A 19719-nucleotide genomic window follows, 5' to 3' on the forward strand; every position below is an offset into this window, starting at 1 on the left:
TCTCTGGGCTCAGCCATCTAAACACCAAAATTAAAGAACATTTGCAGGTGAACATTTTCAACACATGATTTTGATTAGCAAAGAATGAAGTTCAAGCTAAGCGTTGTCTTTTCAGAAGGCAAAGGCAACAAATTATATGTCTTTTAAAATGAGAAGTGCCTTCTTTGATAAAATGCTTTCATTTGGGTTGATTACAACCCCCCAACATACTATTTTCATTTTTGCTCATTCGCCTTTCCTGTCTCCCTCATCACTAGGGTCAGCACATACAGACAAGTCTTGATCTGAGAAGTAAAGCTCTTTCATTAGTTTTATTGGTTTTGTACTCTTCAATTTAAGCCAGAGCTTTACTGATTACTCAAAGACAGACAAGCATTTTTTCTTAAATTAAAAAAATTTAACATAACAAAAATGTTTTAACCAAAAAAAAAGCTCAAAAGGAAATCACATAAAGCCCTTTAAAATGCACATGCATTTTAACTTGCATTCCAGTTCTGCAAATTTTCAAACAAAATTCTAAAATCTCCTGAACAAGACAAGATGGCACAAGAACCTTTCCACTACAAGACACCACATTCTGTTCATTTTCTCTCCTGTGAACTGAACTGCAGATAAATGACCCAGAAACCAGCAGGAAATGAGGACATATCACCAACAGGGGTTTATGAATATTATTTGTTACAAGACGTAACTCTCTTAACAATACCTGACCCGTGACTAATTTCAGGGGGTCAGGGTGATCTTTGCCCTCCCCTGTGTAGGGCATTATTCTTCTCTAGAGAAGTTCAGAGGTTAATGAATAAAGTGCCTGCAAAGAAGAAATGAGACTGAGAAAGAAAATGCTCCTTCTTGGTCTCTGCTATAAATAATGCTCTCATTAAAATTCTGCCTTGGAAGAAAGGCAAGTCCATTAGTCTAGGAGCTAATTTTTACTGGCTCCTTAGATGTATGCATATTAAAAATTCAGCGTTTATAATTGCCAGCCATCAACCACCTAGTCAGTGCTGTTCTTGGAGTTTTTAATTATTTACTTCATTTGCATAGACACTCCAATTTATGATCAACCATTTGGTTATCAAAGGACAGTTTTAGCAATTCCTCTTTTGTGTTTTTATTTATTCCTTCTATATCCCCAGCAGGAGGGCTGAGAGGACCTTTGCCAAGGTAGGTGGCAGTGGGATGGGCTCATCCCCAGCCTCCCACCCTAGCTCATGGCCAGGTTCCATAACAGCTCTTCTACCCAATACCTTTGCCTCCTCTTCCTCGAGGCCCTAGCCTGGTTCCTTGGCCCCAGAAGAGGAGGGAGAAGCTCTCACCTGGCAATGTGCTCCCTCTTTTGCTGCAGGTTGTCCCAAAGCTATTCTCCTTTGGGATTTCACTCTGGGGCTGTGTTCTCCTCCTCCCACAACCTCCCTCTGCTCCCTGAGGATACAAATGCTGTGAAACTGCCTCCAGTCCCATCCTCCCTGGGGACCAGCAGCCTCTGCTGTTCCTGCTCCTAGGCACAGACACTCCATTTTCTCCTCACAGTGCTGTCTGCCCAGTGCTTGGGCATATGAGAAGGAGAGAAAACCTTGCGAGCTCTGCAGTGGCACAAGAGCCTGCCCCAAGATGTGCCCTGGGGAGCCCGAGTACAACTCCTGCAGCCAACACATCCTCCAGCTGGGACCACCAGCCCAAGGGGAACACTGACTCCTGAAAAGCCACCCAGGCTTTGGTTCATCCTGAAAAACAACCAAATTACTGAGCTCAAGGCATGCTGTCTGTCCTCAGTGTTCCCTGGGGGGCTCAGCAGCCATGGCAGTGATTGATTTGCCATGCTGGTACCCCTGTGTCCTCCCTGGGCACTGCAGCCAGTGACTTTTTGCAGACAGGATACCAGGCAGCAAAGGGGATGGGAGGGAGCAGCCCTGCCTGGCAGGAAGGGAGTTGATTACCAATCCCTCTTTTTGCCAGGAACCATTTCTTTGCTGCAATTCATACTTTTCAACAGCCAGCCTCCAGAAGGCTTTGGGGGAAATGAGGGCAATGACACCAGAGATTACAAATCAATCACTACTAGAGAGCCTTTTTATCTGGTAGAAGCTTCTGAGCAGAAAACTGATACCAAAAATATATAATATATCCTGATTTTTTGTTAGCTGTTTCCTTTCCTTAAGCTCTTTTATGTCCTGTTTTTCTCTTGACACCACTGCTTACTTTGCTTTCACATTGATCTCTCTCACTACTTATTTTTCATTTATCCTTGATTTTATCTTTCTATCATCTTTCTCTCTCTTAACCTACACCATCCATAGTTATCTGGGAAGGAAGTATAACATGATCTATCTATGCTACACTGTCATCTTCCCCTTGTTCCATCCTCAAAAATGGGACAGTAACACTGACAGATGATGGAGCAAGGTCTATCTAATTCATATTGTCCCGAAGTCATCACTTAGATCACTCTGCCTGCTTTTGGTCATGGCATTTTGTGGGGTTTGGCACAGTAGGATCCATGCCATAAGGAAAAATTCCAGGCATGGAATGGACATTCCTCACTTGTGGGACGCTTCTCATCAGGGCAGGAATTTTTTAAGGGGCACCATGGGTGCAGCCAGAAGGAATCAGAGCTGGGAACAGTGCTGAGCAGCCAGCTCTGATGGTACTCACATGTATGCTTTCTCTCATCATCTAATTTGCATCCTGTTATTAACAGAAGTGCTGTCAACAGGAATTGACAAAGAGGGAAATAGACCTCTTCTAACAATAAACCTGGTCAACGAACAGGTCAGTTTATATAAGTCAGCTGACACAAATTTGGTAAAATAATATCAGCATTGCTGAAAAACATCTTTTTTAAAGTTTAGGCTTACTGAATGAAAGCAACTTTCTGTTCTAAAATATTACTAAGTTAAGATTAAAGTATATTGTTAGAAACTAAAAAATAGATCAAAATTGTCAAAGGGAAATAACCAAAATTCTGTAGACACTACAGTCTGGTTCTGCAGAACAGAGGTTTCCTGCAGGAATTGATACACAGAAAGTTTTCAACCTCTTGACTTTTCCTGCTCATCCCAATCATCCCATTCTTGCAGGCAGTAGGACACAGCTCATAGGGGCACAGTGTGATGGTGTTCACAGGGGTTTTTGGGTTGGGGAAGAGACGAGGATCTGACTCCATGTTTCAGAAGGCTGATTTATTATTTAATGATACATATTACATTAAAACTATACTAAAAGAATAGAAGAAAGGATTTCATCAGAAGGCTAGCTAAGAATAGAATAGGAAGGAATGATAACAAAGGTTTGTGGCTCGGCTCTCTGTCCGAGCCAGCTGGGCTGTGATTGGCCATTAATTAGAAACAACCACATGAGACCAATCACAGATCCACCTGTTGCATTCCACAGCAGCAGACAATCACTGTTTCCATTTTGTTCCTGAGGCCTCTCAGCTTCTCAGGAGGAAAAATCCTAAGGAAAGGATTTTTCATAAAAGATGTCTGTGACAGTACAGGAGCCCGAGTGACCCATTATTTCACACATCCTGATACAAGACATGGGATCCAAGTGCCATTTCTCCATCTATTCTAGGATGAAATTGCTCACAGAGCCAGCTCCAGTCAGACATCCCTGGGCTGCCCAGGCCCTTGGCAGCAGAGCAGCTCCTTTGCCAGGCACTGCACGCCCTGAGCTCTGAGCTCTGCCCACCTCAGAAATCCTTCCTGGGCATCTGCACTGAGCCCTCCCTGCTCCCCCTGGGGATGGAGAAAATTCCCACTGGGATGCTACTCAGCACATGAGAGAAGCCTGCAAAATAAAGATGTTTCCACAGAAATAATTGGATTAATCAGGTCTTATGATTAAATTCTCTTCCATCAGATAATATTCTAACCATGCTAAGAGTGATTTTGCCTTTAGGTCTCTAACATATCCTTAGCCTCTGTAATTATTTGGAAAACTATACTGTGTTTACTGTATTGATTCCAGTATTGGAAATCTTGAGATTGCTACAAAATATTTCTTTTTATTATGCCATTTCTGAAGTTGAATATTGCTGAAAATAAATAGCAGGCAATTATTTTAATACCCTCTTACTGCACATTACTTATGAAGATTGTTCTAAATTGCTAAAGACAGAACCAATTTATCTAAACAGAGTTATTTAACACCACTATGGATTAACTTTATATAGTCAGGTAGGCAGAAACTATGGAACTCTTTTCTTTCCTGGTCTTAAATTAAGGAAAAGAGTGCTGCTCCAGAACAAGTCAAGGCATTTACTTTTACACCAGAAAGATAAGATGCCCTCTGTCAAAATCTCTGCTAGTTTGGTGATGCTTATAGAGCAATTTGGTGCTATTGAGGAAGTTTGTATTTTATATATATATATATATATAAGCACCATTTGCAATCCATGTTACCTGTACCTAAAGAATTGATCATTTCCTCTAAGCTCATATACACAAGGGAAGAAGATTTACAGAAATGGAAAACAATTTTTTGTGGCTTTTTTTTGGGCTGTGAATGCTGGCAGAAAGCCACTGTTTTTCTGAATCTGTAATTTTATGCCCCAGTGTTCAGCAGATGTTTATCTAAATCATTTAAATCTGTCTTTTCTGTTTCAGACACATTTAGTATTAAGGAATGATCCCTGAGTAACAGCACACATTAAAAGTTAATTAAGAGGAAGTTAAAGAAGAAAGAATTACTTTTTTCATACCCCCAGCAGACATTTATTTCATTTTGGCAGGTTAAAAAATGAGAAAATTTGGAGTAAGGTGTGAGAATTGGTAATGCATATTTTTTGGGAAAAGCTTTATTATCCATTTCCTTACATGCTAATTAGGGAATGCAAGCCACTTGCTAATGCTGAGTGAGTAAGAAATGTAAATTGCTCCATTAATTTGTTTAATAACCAAACTCTCAAAAGTGGTAAGTCAGACAGCAGATGGGGGCTGTCACCACAAACCCAGCCCAATTTTGAACATTACACCAGTACACACAATTTACTGCCTTCTCAGTTATCATCAGTGCCAAGTAATGCCTTCATTGTTTTAGACTGAATACAAAAATTTACTCTTGACTACTCATAAGTGTTTCTGGGGTAGATAAATAGATCTAGAAAAGGTGTGCAGCCCCATCCTTGTAGACACACACTTTTATAGGTGTGTGGCAGCTGTTTAACTCTCCTGTACAGCAAGTCATACTCCACTGGAAACACCAGGGTCTAAATTAAAAGCAATATATGCATTTTCCTCCAGAAAAAAGAGTATTTTCTGGATTAAAAGAAAAGAATACTCTGCAAGTTCACAGCAGTTCTTGCAATCTCCAATTTCTAAATTAGGAAAAGAGAGGTTTTAGAGGGACCCAATTTCACCAAAAAATCAGCCCCTAAATCAAAATTATTCAAATATGTTACACATTTTCTCCCAAAATCAAACTGCTTAACTTTTTTCCCCCCTCACAGCATCTTGCATTGCCAATCCCATTTCCTATGAACCTTTTTATAAACTCCAATTACACTCATACAAATACCACTGACACTTATTTGTGCTTTAACTGGGTCAAAGAAATTCTACCTGCATTTCCTAATGCAGTGAGTTTCAAACTCGGCTTTCCATCTCAACCAGTAAAACCAGCTGCATGGCACCACTGGATGGAGCTGGGGAGTGGGACAGCTTTGGTACACAAAATTTGGTCCAAATTTTGTCCATTTGGACAGGAATGGTCCTGACCATTCCTGAATTTCCATAACTTTTTGCTCAAGCAACTCTTTGTTGCTTTTGCATCAATGTCATAGAAACCAGGTAAGATTTAAATCAAAAGTAGGCCTTGGCACTGTTGTATCAATATCCAACACTCCTTTTGTGTTTTTGTTCACAGTGCAGAATTGGCCCATTGATGCTGGACCATTGTCAGCAGCATGGGAAGATCACAGGAAAAGGTTTGTCACCAAATGTCACTGAATTGCTGAATTCTGCTTCTTGCCTACCAGCTTTGTCCCAGTGCTTCCAATCTGAGTGTGATGTCTCATTTCTGAAAGATTATTGCTTCTCTATAAAACCTTTTCTGAGGGGAAAGAAACAATCAGCTGAGTAAGGGACTGGCATGTAAAATACTATCATTTGCAAAACACTGGCCTGAAACCCCCTTGGAGGCAGAGAAGCTGGGCTTGAGCCACAGAAGAGGGAAAACAGGAAAGCCATAATCACATATTTATTTTTAGAGAAAATGAGAAGCTAAATAAACTGTAAACCCAGTCTTTACTGGTAAATCCTTTCTGTCCTGACAACCACACAGAGTGGGAACAGTCAGTTCCCAGGGGACCAATTGGTGGTACCTTTTTGGCAGTGCCTAATTCCTCCTGTGTTGGTGCCAGGACACTTTGAGTCCTGAAACAATTAATTTCAGTAGTGCTACAGTGAACCACTGCCAGAAATCTGAACTTGAGAGATAATGATGCTGCTGCTGAAGATGGTTTTTCTGCTCCAGGTCTGAAATCACCCCGCAATCAAGAGGGGCTTTGGGACTGCTCTCCTGAAAAGAAGCTCCCAGACCTCAGCCTGCCAGGAAAGCAGGACACAAAACATCCAAACATAACATTTATGAGGAGATTAATGCACTCACAGTTGGATTTGTCATGGGATGGTGTGGGACAATGGGATTTATGGCAGGGATGAGCAATTGCACGCTGACTGCCTTGATAAATGTGTGCCTTTGAGGTATGTCTAATTATTCCAAGAAAATAAAGGAGATGCCAGTATATACAGGAGAAGAAAACAGGCAGAAGAAATTCTGTGAGCAATCCCAGGGCACTCAGAGGACAAGCCTGTTGTCAGCTGAAGAGCCTGGCAAATGTCACAGTGCAAGAAAACCTGGCTGTCAACTGCAATGACACAGCAAGTCACACCTCTGACTGGAACACTGTCTCCTTGATGGGAAATTCCAGATGGACCCAGTGATGGAGACAGATGTCTTTCCACTGCCTCACATAAATTTCCCATGCAATTAGCAGTGGATTCTTTGCTGCTGAGTGAGGGACACTCAGGGCTCTCAGGATACCAGAAAGGACAGTTCTCCAGAGTCACTTCTGGTTCTGACAATCTCACAATTCCAGTGCCATCACACCACCTCATCTGCAAGGCAGCAAATGGACATGTGCTCCAATTTCTAAGGGAGATGTGAAATCCCACCAGGATTGTCTCCTGGAGCACTTTTAAATACAGCTGTACAACACAAATGCTCCTTGTTGGGTCTCCTCCCCAGCAGCCCATGCCAATGTCTCCCAATCCACACTGACACTGTTCAACACCTGAAGCTCCTTCTCAGGAGGTCTGTCATATTCTTCATCCCACCTCCACCATTTTAGCAATCAGCTCTGTCTCTCATCTGCATCAAAACAATCCTTTCTACAGAACAACCTAAAAACACGAGTGGAGAAAAAGATCCCAGCAAGAGACAACTGAATATGTTGTATATTAGAATATCAGTTGAAACACCTTGATGTCCCTTCCAACTCAGCATATTCTGTGATCTGTAAGTTGTTGGTACAGTGTAGTGGGATAGAATACAAGATAGTGTAGAAAGTAATCTTACCCCTAAGGAGTTGCAGCTGGGCCAGTTAGCAAAGATTAGGAACAGGCCTGACTTTACCAGGCCACAGCTGTGACCAATGGGAAGCAGAGTGCTATAAAAGAGTGGGGTGGCTGGGTGAGAGGGGAACTGGAGTCAGCTGCCTGCTGTGTGAAGAAGGAAGAGTCAGTGCTCTGAGAACTGCCCACAAGAAACACCAAGAAGGTCTGAAACCTTTGTGATAAGGAGACAACAGTGTGGAACCCCTGCAATAAGATGACAACAGTACAGCACACTGACAGGGCAAGACTCTCACTTTTTGATGTGCTTTTCTCATGCCTTATTGTAAATAGCAGAGCAACCCAATGTCTGGGAGGAATGATGCATCCATGATATCAGAAGGCTAATTAATTACTTTATTATACTATATTATTCTATACTGTATTACATCACATTTAAACTGAAACTGCACAAGCACTCAACCCAACTCAACCCCCAGAATCTTGTGGCTGTCAGCCAACAGTCCCAACACACGCACATGGATTCAATTGGCCAATGAATCAAAACACTCACACCAGAACCCAATCACCTTCAGGTAAACAATCTTCCACAATGCATTCCACTTGTTCCAAAACACAAGAGCAGTAAATGAGATAAGAATTGTTTTTTTCTTTCTCTGAGGTTCAGAGAATGTGAACCCCAGAAAATCCTTGGGAAGTTGTGCCTTGCTTTTCTCTGTGAAGAGAAATGTGGCCACAATGCCCAACCCTGCAGCCCAGGGGGGCAAGGGGAGATGGAAGAGAGGTGAAGGAATATGATGAAGTGATGTGCTTACCACTCACATGCAAATCCCTGGGGCTGTGAAGAAGCCAAGAACCACCTCCTAAGTTCTGTATCTGTTGCAATAGACCAACCCCACTGCTTCTCAACACAAAACATCCTCACCACTAATCATGCTTCTAAATGTGGCAGAGGAATTCAGCTGTAGTCAAAGGGCTGCATTTTGGCCTGGGACTACAGCATGTGAACAGCACCTCCCTGTGCTGCTGCCTTCAGGGTGTCAGAGCACAGAACTGATTCACACCTCTGAATGCCTGGCAGCTCCCATACATTAAATATGCACCACCAAAATTCCATCCTTTGGGCAACGTTTGAAGTGTGAATTCGCACTGTAAACCTTCACCATCCATCAGTGCTCCATGGGGCGTTCTACCCAAAACCAGTTTGGCAGCCTACAGCTCTTCCTGCAAAACCAGGGCCCTCAGCTATTCTGCACAGGATAAAATTGACCACTTAAGCTTTATTGAAGCAACAAGAAAATATTTTTATGCAAATACCTTACAAGGTCTGAAATAGCTGAAGTCATCCCAAAGGTCCGCCTGCTTCTCAGTTCAAGCCATTTCCCAGGCAGTAGCTGGTCGCTCTTAGGAAAAGGACTTGAAGCCCAAAGCAGCCACTGAGGTTGTAGGGACTCAAGAGTGGGAATCAATGTATCCACGAGCACTTTAAGGGGAGTAATGTATACAAGCACATCAAGTCGTCACCAATATTTTGATTCAGTTTTTACCGAACTGAAAACCTAATCATTGAAAATGTATTACTTAACGTTATTGTAAGAAGAAAGGAAATTGATGTGTAAGGTTTGGAGTTTGTTTGGGTTTTAATAGATCTTTTTGAGAATGTGTAGCCACAGTCACCATGGCATTTAACTTCACAGACTAACAGATTTACCTAGTTCTCTCACAACCTGAACTGCACAGGAATTCCCTCCCTCTCCCACCACTGCCTCATCCAGAAGAGGATTTGGTTTGGAGCAGACCCATTGAAGCAGAATCCATCTGCAGCCAGCACAATAATCACTATCCAACAGTGTTAAGTGGTCTTTTGGAAATTTTTCTGGCAAACACCTTTATGCTCCCCTCCCTGCAACTTTCCCCACCTGTAAAAATCCATGGACCAATCTGACTGGCATCTATAAACCCTTACTTCTCACACCTATAAAATAATTATAATAAAAAAATAAATGCTCAGTGTACAAAGCATTGTTTATGACATTAAACAATACAATAATAGTTCCAGTGAAATTCTGTGCTCTTTGGCTGAAGTTTCTGGCTTCTGCCCTGGGCTCTCAGCTGTCCAGAGTAGAAACATGCTACAGTTTTGTATCTCCTACTGCACTTCACACACCAGAAACCTGGTCTGGAAGAGATGTGTTAATATAACATCAACTAAGTAAATCTAGCCATTATTTTAAATTAATTTCGGTATTGTGTGGTCAGTGGTCATCTGGTAGACACATTATTACACACATGCTCACACCAAATTGCTTTTCTGCTAATGACTCATTTGTTTTATTTCTGCCTGTTTCAAAAAAGCAATTAAGTTGAAAATGACCTTTTGAAGATTGTACTTGTGGACCAATCTTTTCATGTTTAATTACTTACTTTGGTTTAATTGTTACATTAGGAACTATTAAGAAAGCAGCCAGCTTCATAATCAATAATTTAATTAGAGTTTTAGGACCAAGAAGTCAATGCAAATGTTATTCTGCAGCCAGGCCTTTCCCAAAGCCTTTGAAAGAACTTTACTCCCATTTTGTTTCAAAGTGACATTGGCCACATGGAAATCAAACTCATTCTTACTGCAATATTTCCTGCCCACACATTATGGATGGACACAGGCAGCTGGTAAGAAGTTCACATTCAGGTCAATCTTCACCCTGCCCAGGCAGCAACACAACCTGCTTCCCTCACTCATTTTCATTTCACCCCATGCTCCCCAGACCCCTTGCCAGGAGCCACGCAGTGTTTACTGGAACCCATGGCCAGAGTTCCAATATGTTACATTCTTCTATTTATAGCTCTCTAATTACAGCTAATATTCAAAGACAAGCAGCAACAGATGAAATCTGCCTCAATGGGTGGTGAATTAATGCCCCCCTTCCCGCCACTGCTTCTCTCTGCCTGCCCTTGCAAGTTTGCAACCCAGCAGTGCAGGGAGCAGAAAGTGCAGTGGGAATTGCAGGGCCTGAGGTGTCCCTTGTTTGTGATGACAGAGCTGTGGATCACAGGGCTCCATCACTGCACACTGCCTTGCTCAGCAGCAGCTCCCACCACCCATCAACCATCGCCCATCTCCCACCCATCATCACCATCACCCATTGTCACAGACATAGTTTATGAAAAATCCCTTTGCCAGGATTTTTTCTCCTGAGAAGCTGAGAGGACTCAGAAATGAAATGCAAACAATAATTATCTGCTGCTGTGGAATGCAACAGGTGCATCTGTGATTGGTCTCATGTGGTTGTTTTTAATTAATGGCCAATCACAGTCCAGCTGGCTCGGACTCTCTGGTCAGTCACAAGATTCTATTATTCATTCAATTTTTTTTCTATTGCTTGCTAGCCTTCTGATGAAATCCTTTCTTCTATTCTTTTAGTATAGTTTTAATAGAATATAAATCATAAAATAATAAATCAGCCTTCTGAAACATGGAGGCAAGATTCTCATCTCTTCCCTTGTCCTGAGACCCCTGTGAACACCACCACAACCCATCAGCCATCACCCACCAGCCATCACCCATCATCACCCATCACCCATCCTGGGCAGAGGAAAGCAGCACAGGGATGAGAGGGAGCCTTGAGCCACAGCAGAAGCTTTGCTAAAAGGCCCTGAGCCCTACAGGGCTGCAGCAGTGGAGACTATCCACGTGCTGGGAGCTTTGGGAGCAGGGCAGCAAACAGGGATTGCAGGACAGGCACTGCCATACCTTGCTAGGGATGGATCACAGGGCTGCTCCCACCCTGGGAAAGGCAGGGATGTGAGAAGGAGCCAACACTTGCTCCAAGACACCAAGTCTTGACACCAAGTCAGAGCCAGGCTGGGCTGCACTGCAAGAAGCCTGCTCTGGAGGGTGCAGACTTTGGAGGAAACTCCTACAGAGCCTCTGGGGAAACCATGACTGCACAGAAAGGAAAGCATTTGGCTGCACAGGATCCTGGGGCTCTTGGAAGTGGCTCACCAGAGAATGGTCACAGCCTCAGGGCTGCCAGAGCTCAAGGATAATAATAATTTGGATAATAATAAATTGGATAATACTCTCAGGGACAGGGTGGGACTGCTGGAGATGGTGCTCTGTAGGGCCAGGAGCTGGACTGGATGGTCCTTGTGGGTCCCTTCCAGCTCAGCAGATCCTGTGATTCTCCAGCAGCAGCTAAATGACTGAATATCATGATGGAAAGTGTTACTTTAATCTAACCTCACTGCCATTTATACACTTCATAAATGACTGTGAATATCATGATCTAACCTAACCTCACTGCCATTTATACACTTCACATGAATTGCAAGTCAAGCTGGAGATTTAAGCTTCAACACACAGAACTGTCTTGTCCTCTCAAAGACTTCCCTTTGAAATTAAAAATGTAGCTTTTCTATGTTTTGGCAAAAAGGCAGAGGAAGACAACTCATTAATGGGCTGAATTCCCACTGGCAACAGACTCAGATATCCACTGGACAGGACTGGGGATATCAGTGAACAGGAACAGCTTAATCAAACAATTATAACCTTTTAAGGGCCACTAATTCACCTGGAGCTTGAGAATCCTGGAATCACTTTGCTTGGAAAAAACCTTTAAGATAATCAAGTCCAGCTGTTGAGCACTGCAGAATAACCTGATTCTAAAAGGTTTAGTCTGGTTTAAACCTGTTTAACAGGGGAAAAAGCCTGTGGGATGAGCTGATCATACAGCTTGGTAAACTGTTGATTTAATGGTTTGATTTGGAAGACAAGAGAAAGGAGGAACAGGTCCAAGGGAAAGACATAGTTCCAGTGTGAGGGTGATCCTGGGGACAGCAGCCACACACAATTTGAAGGGCAGTGGTTTTCCTGCCTCTCAGAAGAAGAAAATCCCACAGCAAAACCAGAACATTGGATATTTTCTTGCTTGCATCTGGGTCAACTGATCCAAGTTGTACTTATATGTTCATTATTTGAAATATTTTATTGCAATCTGCCTTTTTCGCTGAAGTTGTTTTGATATAAAGTCAGAATGTAGCATTTTTAAGAACTACATTGACCACATCAAGCTTTTTTTTCCCAATTGTTTTTCATTATTAGAAAGAAATGTTGACTTTTTTCCTCAGCCATACTTCTGGTTTTAAAAAAACTGGCACTAAGTCTCTAGGAAAGCATCCCAAACAGATTTAACATAAACCTTTTCAAGTTTTACTTTTGTCTTTTGTGATGCTGCTTCTGGGAGCAAACATAATCCGTATTCATAACTATTTGTTCTTGATTTCATATTTCACTGTGACTCAAATTCCTTTTCATGTGAAGACAGGGAGTTTTAAAATATGAACCCATTATTTACAAATGCACAGAATGAGGAACACAGAATTTGTTACACTTCATGCCAGGATCTGGACTTATCCTTGCACATCCCTTATTTACAGCAGCATAATTCAATTGCACTGGGAGATTTGGAGTTTGCATGGAAGAGCTCTTTGTCTCCAGTACTGACAACTTCAATCTTTGACCTACTTTTGAAGAGGATTGATGTGGACCTTAAACTGCCTGTCAAAGGTTTTTTAAATGACCCATCCTGTCTATCCACTCAGCTCATGAATTCATTCCTCAGGAGTTCAAAAGGGTTCAAATTAAACTGACAAATCCAATACTCTGAGGAGATTCTGACTGATAATTTTGTGTCTAAGGTGTTTACTTGGGGATAAATCAACTGAAATAGGCTAAAAATTATAAAGACAACCAGATTGCTTTTCAAAATCACTCCCTTTTGCCTGCTTAATGCTTCTCTCATACATTTGATCCTTAAATTCATTTTACCTGAATTTGCCTCGTGAATGACCATTCCAAAGGGACACAGGCAAAGAGCTCCCCACCACAGACAGGCAGAATCCCTGAAAAGATCTAGGTGTTCCCATGTGCTTTAAGTCTACTGACAAAAATGTTCTGACAAAATCCATATGGAAAAGCAAAACGTCTACAAACTAATTTATATTTCACTGGAAGAAAAAAAAACTACAGTAGGATACGTAAGGAAATTACTAATCTAGAAAGTACTAAATAGTGATAAACACTGGAAAGTAAGTGGTCTAAAATATAATTTAATTAGATGAAAATAAATTTAGAAGGTTATCTAAGGAAATTATAAGTTTGGAACAATTTCCCAGTTTAACCAAAAGTTAACCAGTTTTGAGCTGCAACAGGAACCCCAGCAAGGCTGTCCCAGACCAAAGACATCTCAGGGTGGGAGAGGATGGGCAGTATTGTGAAGGAGAAAATTGCAAGGCTGCAGCTTAGATCAGCACCCTTGTAATGATTCTACATCCATATGAAACACACAGGCAGCCAAGGGCTCATCATTAAAATGCTGCAGCACAGCTGGAAACCTCAGCCAACAGCTCAGAAACTGCCCTGTGCATGGATTTGTTTATTCTCTGCTAGGACACAGAGTGAAAAGCCCTTAGAAATGGCCACTGTCCTCAAATGACCCACGTGCCTTCAGCCAGAGCCCTTCTACAAAGGAAAAAAGGCAAATGAGCACCCCCAGATTCTTGGGGTTCATTCTGCTGCTTCTCTGGACGCACAGATGGATCATTCTGGGGCAAAATGAAAAGCCAAGGAAGAACAGAGGAGGCAGAACCTGGATTGTGACACTCCTCAGAACCTGCTGCTGGGGTTGCTGAGTGCTGCTGCTTACCCTCCCAGGTGGGACATTCATTTGGGTTTCCCTGCTGTTTCCCACAGACCTAATTGTGTGGGAACTGAATCAAACTCAGCCAGTGCTCAAGAGCCATTAGCACACCATGATAAGCAGGCACTGGAGCACAGAAGCTGCAATTTATTAACTACTGCTCTAAAACGGGCTGTGCCTAAGAACCTCTTTTATCCAAAGCCACATTTGAAGACAGAATATTACCCTGCAGAATCCCCCAGCAGCCTCCTGCTCTTTGCCCTGACTATTCCTTCCCAGTGAACTCCTCTGGGTGTGGTGCAGTCCCAGAGCCCCAGGCTGCCCTGCTGGATGAAGTGTGGTGCACCAGCTCAGGAACCATTCCCAGGGGCTGGGAGATCCAGCTTCTCCACAGCCATGCACAGATATCCCTGTAGGAGCCCAAAGGAGGCTCTGCCTGCATTCCCAGAAGGGGAAACTGCAGGAGTCTCTGTGGAGGAAAATTGGCCAGAGCAGGGTTTTTACTGGGAGCTTCTTGCTGCTGTTCAGGCAGGATTTTTGGGCAATTTCATTCTGGTTTTTTTTCCTTTTTCCTATGAGATTGGAGCCTGCATTATTCATCAAGGACCACACTACCTTGCAACTTCTTACTTTTGGTTCTGCTGTTCAGCCCACAATTTACTGACAAGGACACAATTTGATGTGCAGAGCTAGAACTGGCATCTGGTCACTGTGCTGCCTTAGTCATCTTTGACCCAAATAGAAAAAAGTTGACATCTTGATGTCTTCCTTCCTGAATGTCAGAGGTATTAGTTTGATAGTGGGGTGGGAATGGGATCCTTTTATTTGTGTTATGCAGCAATCTTCTGCAAACAGAGTGCAGAAAAACCAGGTCTCGTCCTAAATCACTGAGCTGCACTGCATAAAGAAATATATCCTGGATAACTAAAGTATTAAACTTGAGTACCAGTGAGCAGTAGAGACCAAAATGGACACGAATTATCAAACAGTATCTCAAATGCTTGTTATTTCAAAAAATGGAATAGAAATAGAGCATTGTATGAGTGTGACTTTTTACAGAGCTCTGTGTGTGCTGAACTTTGTTCACAAGAACAGTGTCACTGACGTAAATGGGCCTCTCCTGCTAAGGACACACAGAATTCTTCCCAAATCCTCACTGGACACATTCCTCAGGGCATTACTACTGAAAGCTGCCTTTTAAATGACAGTCTCTCCACAATGTTTTCAAAATTGAAATATCCAGTTATAAAATCCGACATTTCAAAAATCAAAACACGTGAGACAGTTACTAAATCAATAAGTTTCAAACACGTAGAATGAAAAATTAGTATCCCTTCTATTTAATTATTTAAGCTTGGCTCAAATGGTGTTGAGACAAATGTGAGCAGTCCCAAGAAATGGCTCCTGAGGCTGTGGGAGATGCAGAGGAGTGGCAGGTATCTCATCATGGCAGGAATTAACCCAGGCAGGGGAACTTGGACTCAGGGGGTCAGGGGCTCTTCTGCACCTCTCCCGTTCATCACTGGACACACGTAGCAATTCATGAGTGGAGATGCTTTCCCTGACATGTCAGCAAGGAATTGTTCTGGTGAAAAGCCAGAACACGCTTGTCTTTCCATGAAACTGGCACAAGGAGGAATAAATTCTGCAGCTTATCTTGGCACCAGAGCCATAAGCTTCACTGGCAAGAAATTCCCACCAGAGAACTGCAGCCTGGGCCTCCACATCTGATCTACTGCCTGTCTGGCACAGCACAAGTGTGGTTCCTGCCCAAATCCAATGCCAAAGCTGTAATTCTCCCTCAGTGTTTGGAAAGAGCCACAAGTGCAATTCATCTTTCTCTGTTCTCACTTTCCTATAGGCAACATAGCCTTTAGGTTTTAAATTAGAGTCAATGTGATGAAGATTTTTTTAAACCACTGGATGGATCTTACTTTGTTATCCAGGAAAAAAAAAAAAAAGAGGAAAAGTAACACCCTGCATTTCCAAAGTCTGCAGGCTGCATTAGAGTTCTACCTTAGTAATTATAAAGATTTATGTTCCATCCTGCCCCAAATCCAGAGCTCATTGTCCATTCAACTTACACTGCTCTGACTTACAGTTCTCTGTATCCATTATCTTTAATAATAAAGAGCTGACTGCACTTAATGATGGAAGAGCAAGATGTGATTAGCAATAGGAATCTGATTTATGAGAAAACAAACCCGAGCGTGGTATTCATGTTTCATTAGAAGTATCTTAAATGTACTCCTTAATGCTAATTGAGCTCACAGAGAAGAGAAAATACTCTATTCCCAATTAATGGGACAAAATAATTCATCTTCTTTCTGGAGGGAACATTTAATATCATTCAGCATTTAGAGGGAGGTGGCATCTTGACAGAGATTTCACCGCTTCAAGTGAGGTTTTACTGTGAGCATTTACCCCAAACCTGCAAGATTTCCCACTGGACATGGAAAAAATTCAACAGCATATATACACAACAAAATGCCACATACAACGTTTTCTTTTCACAAAAGGTCTTTCCTATCTTAGCAAAATTACCCAAAGCTGAAAAACAATATTGGTGAGCAAATAGAGAGGCTTTTTCCTTATGTTTGTCAAAGGAAAACTCCTTGATGACTCTGTTAATTTGCTATAAGCAGGAGATTACTGAGATATTTGCAAGATAAAGTTCCTTGCAGGATTTATTGAAAACAAAACAAAGCAGAAATCTATTTTTCCATTAAGCATTTCACTTTTGTTTGTATTGCAATAATTTTTTTCCTCTTTTTGAATTATTCATATTTGGATATCAAATATTCCTACAAACCAATGCATTTAGGAATAATGAGTCCTGACTAGTTTCATTTTAACTCATTGTGCTTTTTGACCAGGATTATTATTATTATTATTAAATGACCTTCTATTCAGTCTGTTTCTATAATCCATAAATAGAAATTGCCTAATGAGCATCTCAAGTATTCCAGTGTCATTTCCATGGCAGTTTTTCCTACCCTGTGTTTGTATAGCTCTGACGACAACACCATTTAATCCACAGCAACAGCTCTGCCTGTTTCCTCTCAAATCTCTTCCATGAATACAACATTCTCTATTGGAGGCTGGAATCTTGTACCTTTACAGTGTCTGAGAAATGCAGAGTGGCTGTTAACATCAACTGAAGAAATAATTTGAGAACTTCAAAAGTTGCTCCATACCACAGAAACAGCAATAATTATTAGATTTTCTGATGAAAGAGGAAAAAAATTCCTTTTGCCTTGTTCTCACGTTCTACATGAACAGGATTTGCATATTTGATTTGCAAAGCAGCAGGGACAAATACACTCTCCAGTGTACTCAAACCATTTTTACCTATTCCTAAGAAAGAAGGTAGAGAAGAACAAAGGAGGAGATGCAGAGTTTCTGTCACTACCTGCAGTGATATAATATGGAGAAAATAATGTGTGTTCCATGAGGAATCAACAGAGTTCTGGAGGAGGGGAGGCAGATTGCTTCTAGAGGAGTGTTACATGATGACATTTTTGGTCAGAAGATAACAAATGTATTAGTGAATATTTTACTGGTACATCACCCTCCCTTTCTATTTTGATTTCACACTGGGTTTTATTTTTCTCATGTACACACAGCGCTACATCCTGAATTCAGGAAAGACCAAGGCAAAGCCTGCCTACCTTTCTGACATCCCAGAGAGACAAGGTCTTGTCAGCAGAGCTGGTGACAACGGTGCTGGAGAAGGGCAGGAACTCGATGCTGTTGACTGAGTCCTTGTGGCCACGCAGGGTGTACCTGCACCTCTCACTGCAAGAGAAGAAAACAGGAATGCAGCACCCTCCACTCGGGGTAATATCATCAACAGACAGCTTTAGGTGAATGCAGAACACATTTTGTGCATCTCTGGAAAAATGAACACTGACAGCAATTCCTCACCCAAACACTGCACCACGGAGACAGCTACAAACCCCAACCCATTGGTGTTTGCTTCCCAGCAAGGAAGGCTAGAGCAGGAAGGCATAAAGAAATGAGAAGTGGTTGAAAAGATTGAATCCTAAGGAGGAACAATGAAAGCACCACTTTGTGTTCCCTGGGTGGATCCTCAAAAAACCTTGTTGATGCAGAACTAAAAGGGAATGTGGATGAAAAGATAGGATAGAGACAGCACAGTTTCCTTTTTATAGACATGAAATTCCTTTTTTTCAAAGAGAGATCTATTGGACTGTGCCCATGTGCACTCTGAAGAAAGCCAGTGAGTGCTGGCAACATGGTTTTCCTCTCAAGGTCTGCACAAAGGCTTAGAGAAAGCAAGTGGTGCCTGGGAGCTCTTTACTGAGGGAAAAGTGTTGTCTCTGTGGACACCCTAAACCCCTTTTCCCTGAAGGAGAGGTCTCTGGCTATGGATGAACCACTCCAGTGGCCACTGTAAGCTCCAGGTTCTTAAAGCAGAGGTGGGGGAACAGAGGTGCACCCCAAGAATTGAGGTGTTCATCATGAACAGCTCAGATGGAATTACCTGTGAAGTGGCTCTGAAAGTTCCTTCAAGGCTGAAGACACCCAGCCACTGCACCTTCTCCCAGCTGAGGAGTAACACCCTACAGCTTTTGGGCTGCCTTTCTCACCTCTTTGCTTTGTTTTCTTCAAATGAGTTAATTTCTGGGGCAACACAGTTGGTCCTTCTCAGCTGAGGGGATGGACCTGATGCAGATGGAACCCCAGACAGGAAGCTTTTCCCATTGTAGAAAACTGGACACAACCAGGATGACACTGCTGTGGAGAATCAGTTCTCTCACCAAACAGCCTGACCTTGGCTGTACAGCTGTAATCCCATGAAAGCTTTTTGGGTTTTGCTTTGCCTTCTGTGTACACACCAGAGCAGCACATTCCTTAAACTGGAGCTGAAGAGAAGGAACAGCCCAAAGATGCCCCATCCAGACAACACAGAAGGTGACAGACAAATCTGGGATTACTTTAACTCAGCAGACTGGCAAAGGCTTAACTCCATCAGGAGTGTGTCAAGAGGGGGGATGATTGAAATAATCCAGGATCCATCACTCATTATTAAACAAGGGCATCACTCTGTGATTTCTTCAGATGTATGTAAAACTTAAATGTGAAGTATTTGTATTGTTATATCTTGTGAAAACACACAGGTAGGGGAGCATACTGTAGGAAAAACTAATCAATGTAAACTCAGTAGCAGCTCTATCCTCTTTGTTCAGCTGAGTCAAAAATAGGATGAAAAAATAAAAGCCAACAACTCATCATAAATTACTGCAGCTTTCAGCAAGAGCTCAGAATTTTATTCCCTGCTCATGTGATTCTGACAGTAGAAACACACCTCCCTGGAGCTGGCTGCTGAATATATCACTGGGGCTTGCAAATTAGATTACTGGGTGGCTCCTAACAGAGAAATTTCCTGCAATATTTATTAAGGAAGCTGTCAGCAGGGGGGAATT

General features: G+C 42.2%; 1 protein-coding gene across 1 annotated transcript in view; it reads right to left on the reverse strand.

Annotated features, from left to right (window-relative positions):
- SPAG16 (sperm associated antigen 16) overlaps positions 1-19719 on the reverse strand; it is a gene marked incomplete at its 5' end in the record, with an annotated part of 197080 nt that overhangs the window by 135438 nt on the left and 41923 nt on the right. Inside the window, one exon of the mRNA XM_005428842.2 lies at positions 17941-18067. Coding sequence (XP_005428899.1) covers positions 17941-18067 — 127 coding nt within the window. The remainder of the gene's footprint in view (positions 1-17940; positions 18068-19719) is intronic.

The sequence above is a fragment of the Geospiza fortis genome, unplaced genomic scaffold (assembly GCF_000277835.1).
Source record: "Geospiza fortis unplaced genomic scaffold, GeoFor_1.0 scaffold407, whole genome shotgun sequence".
Lineage (NCBI taxonomy): Eukaryota > Metazoa > Chordata > Aves > Passeriformes > Thraupidae > Geospiza > Geospiza fortis.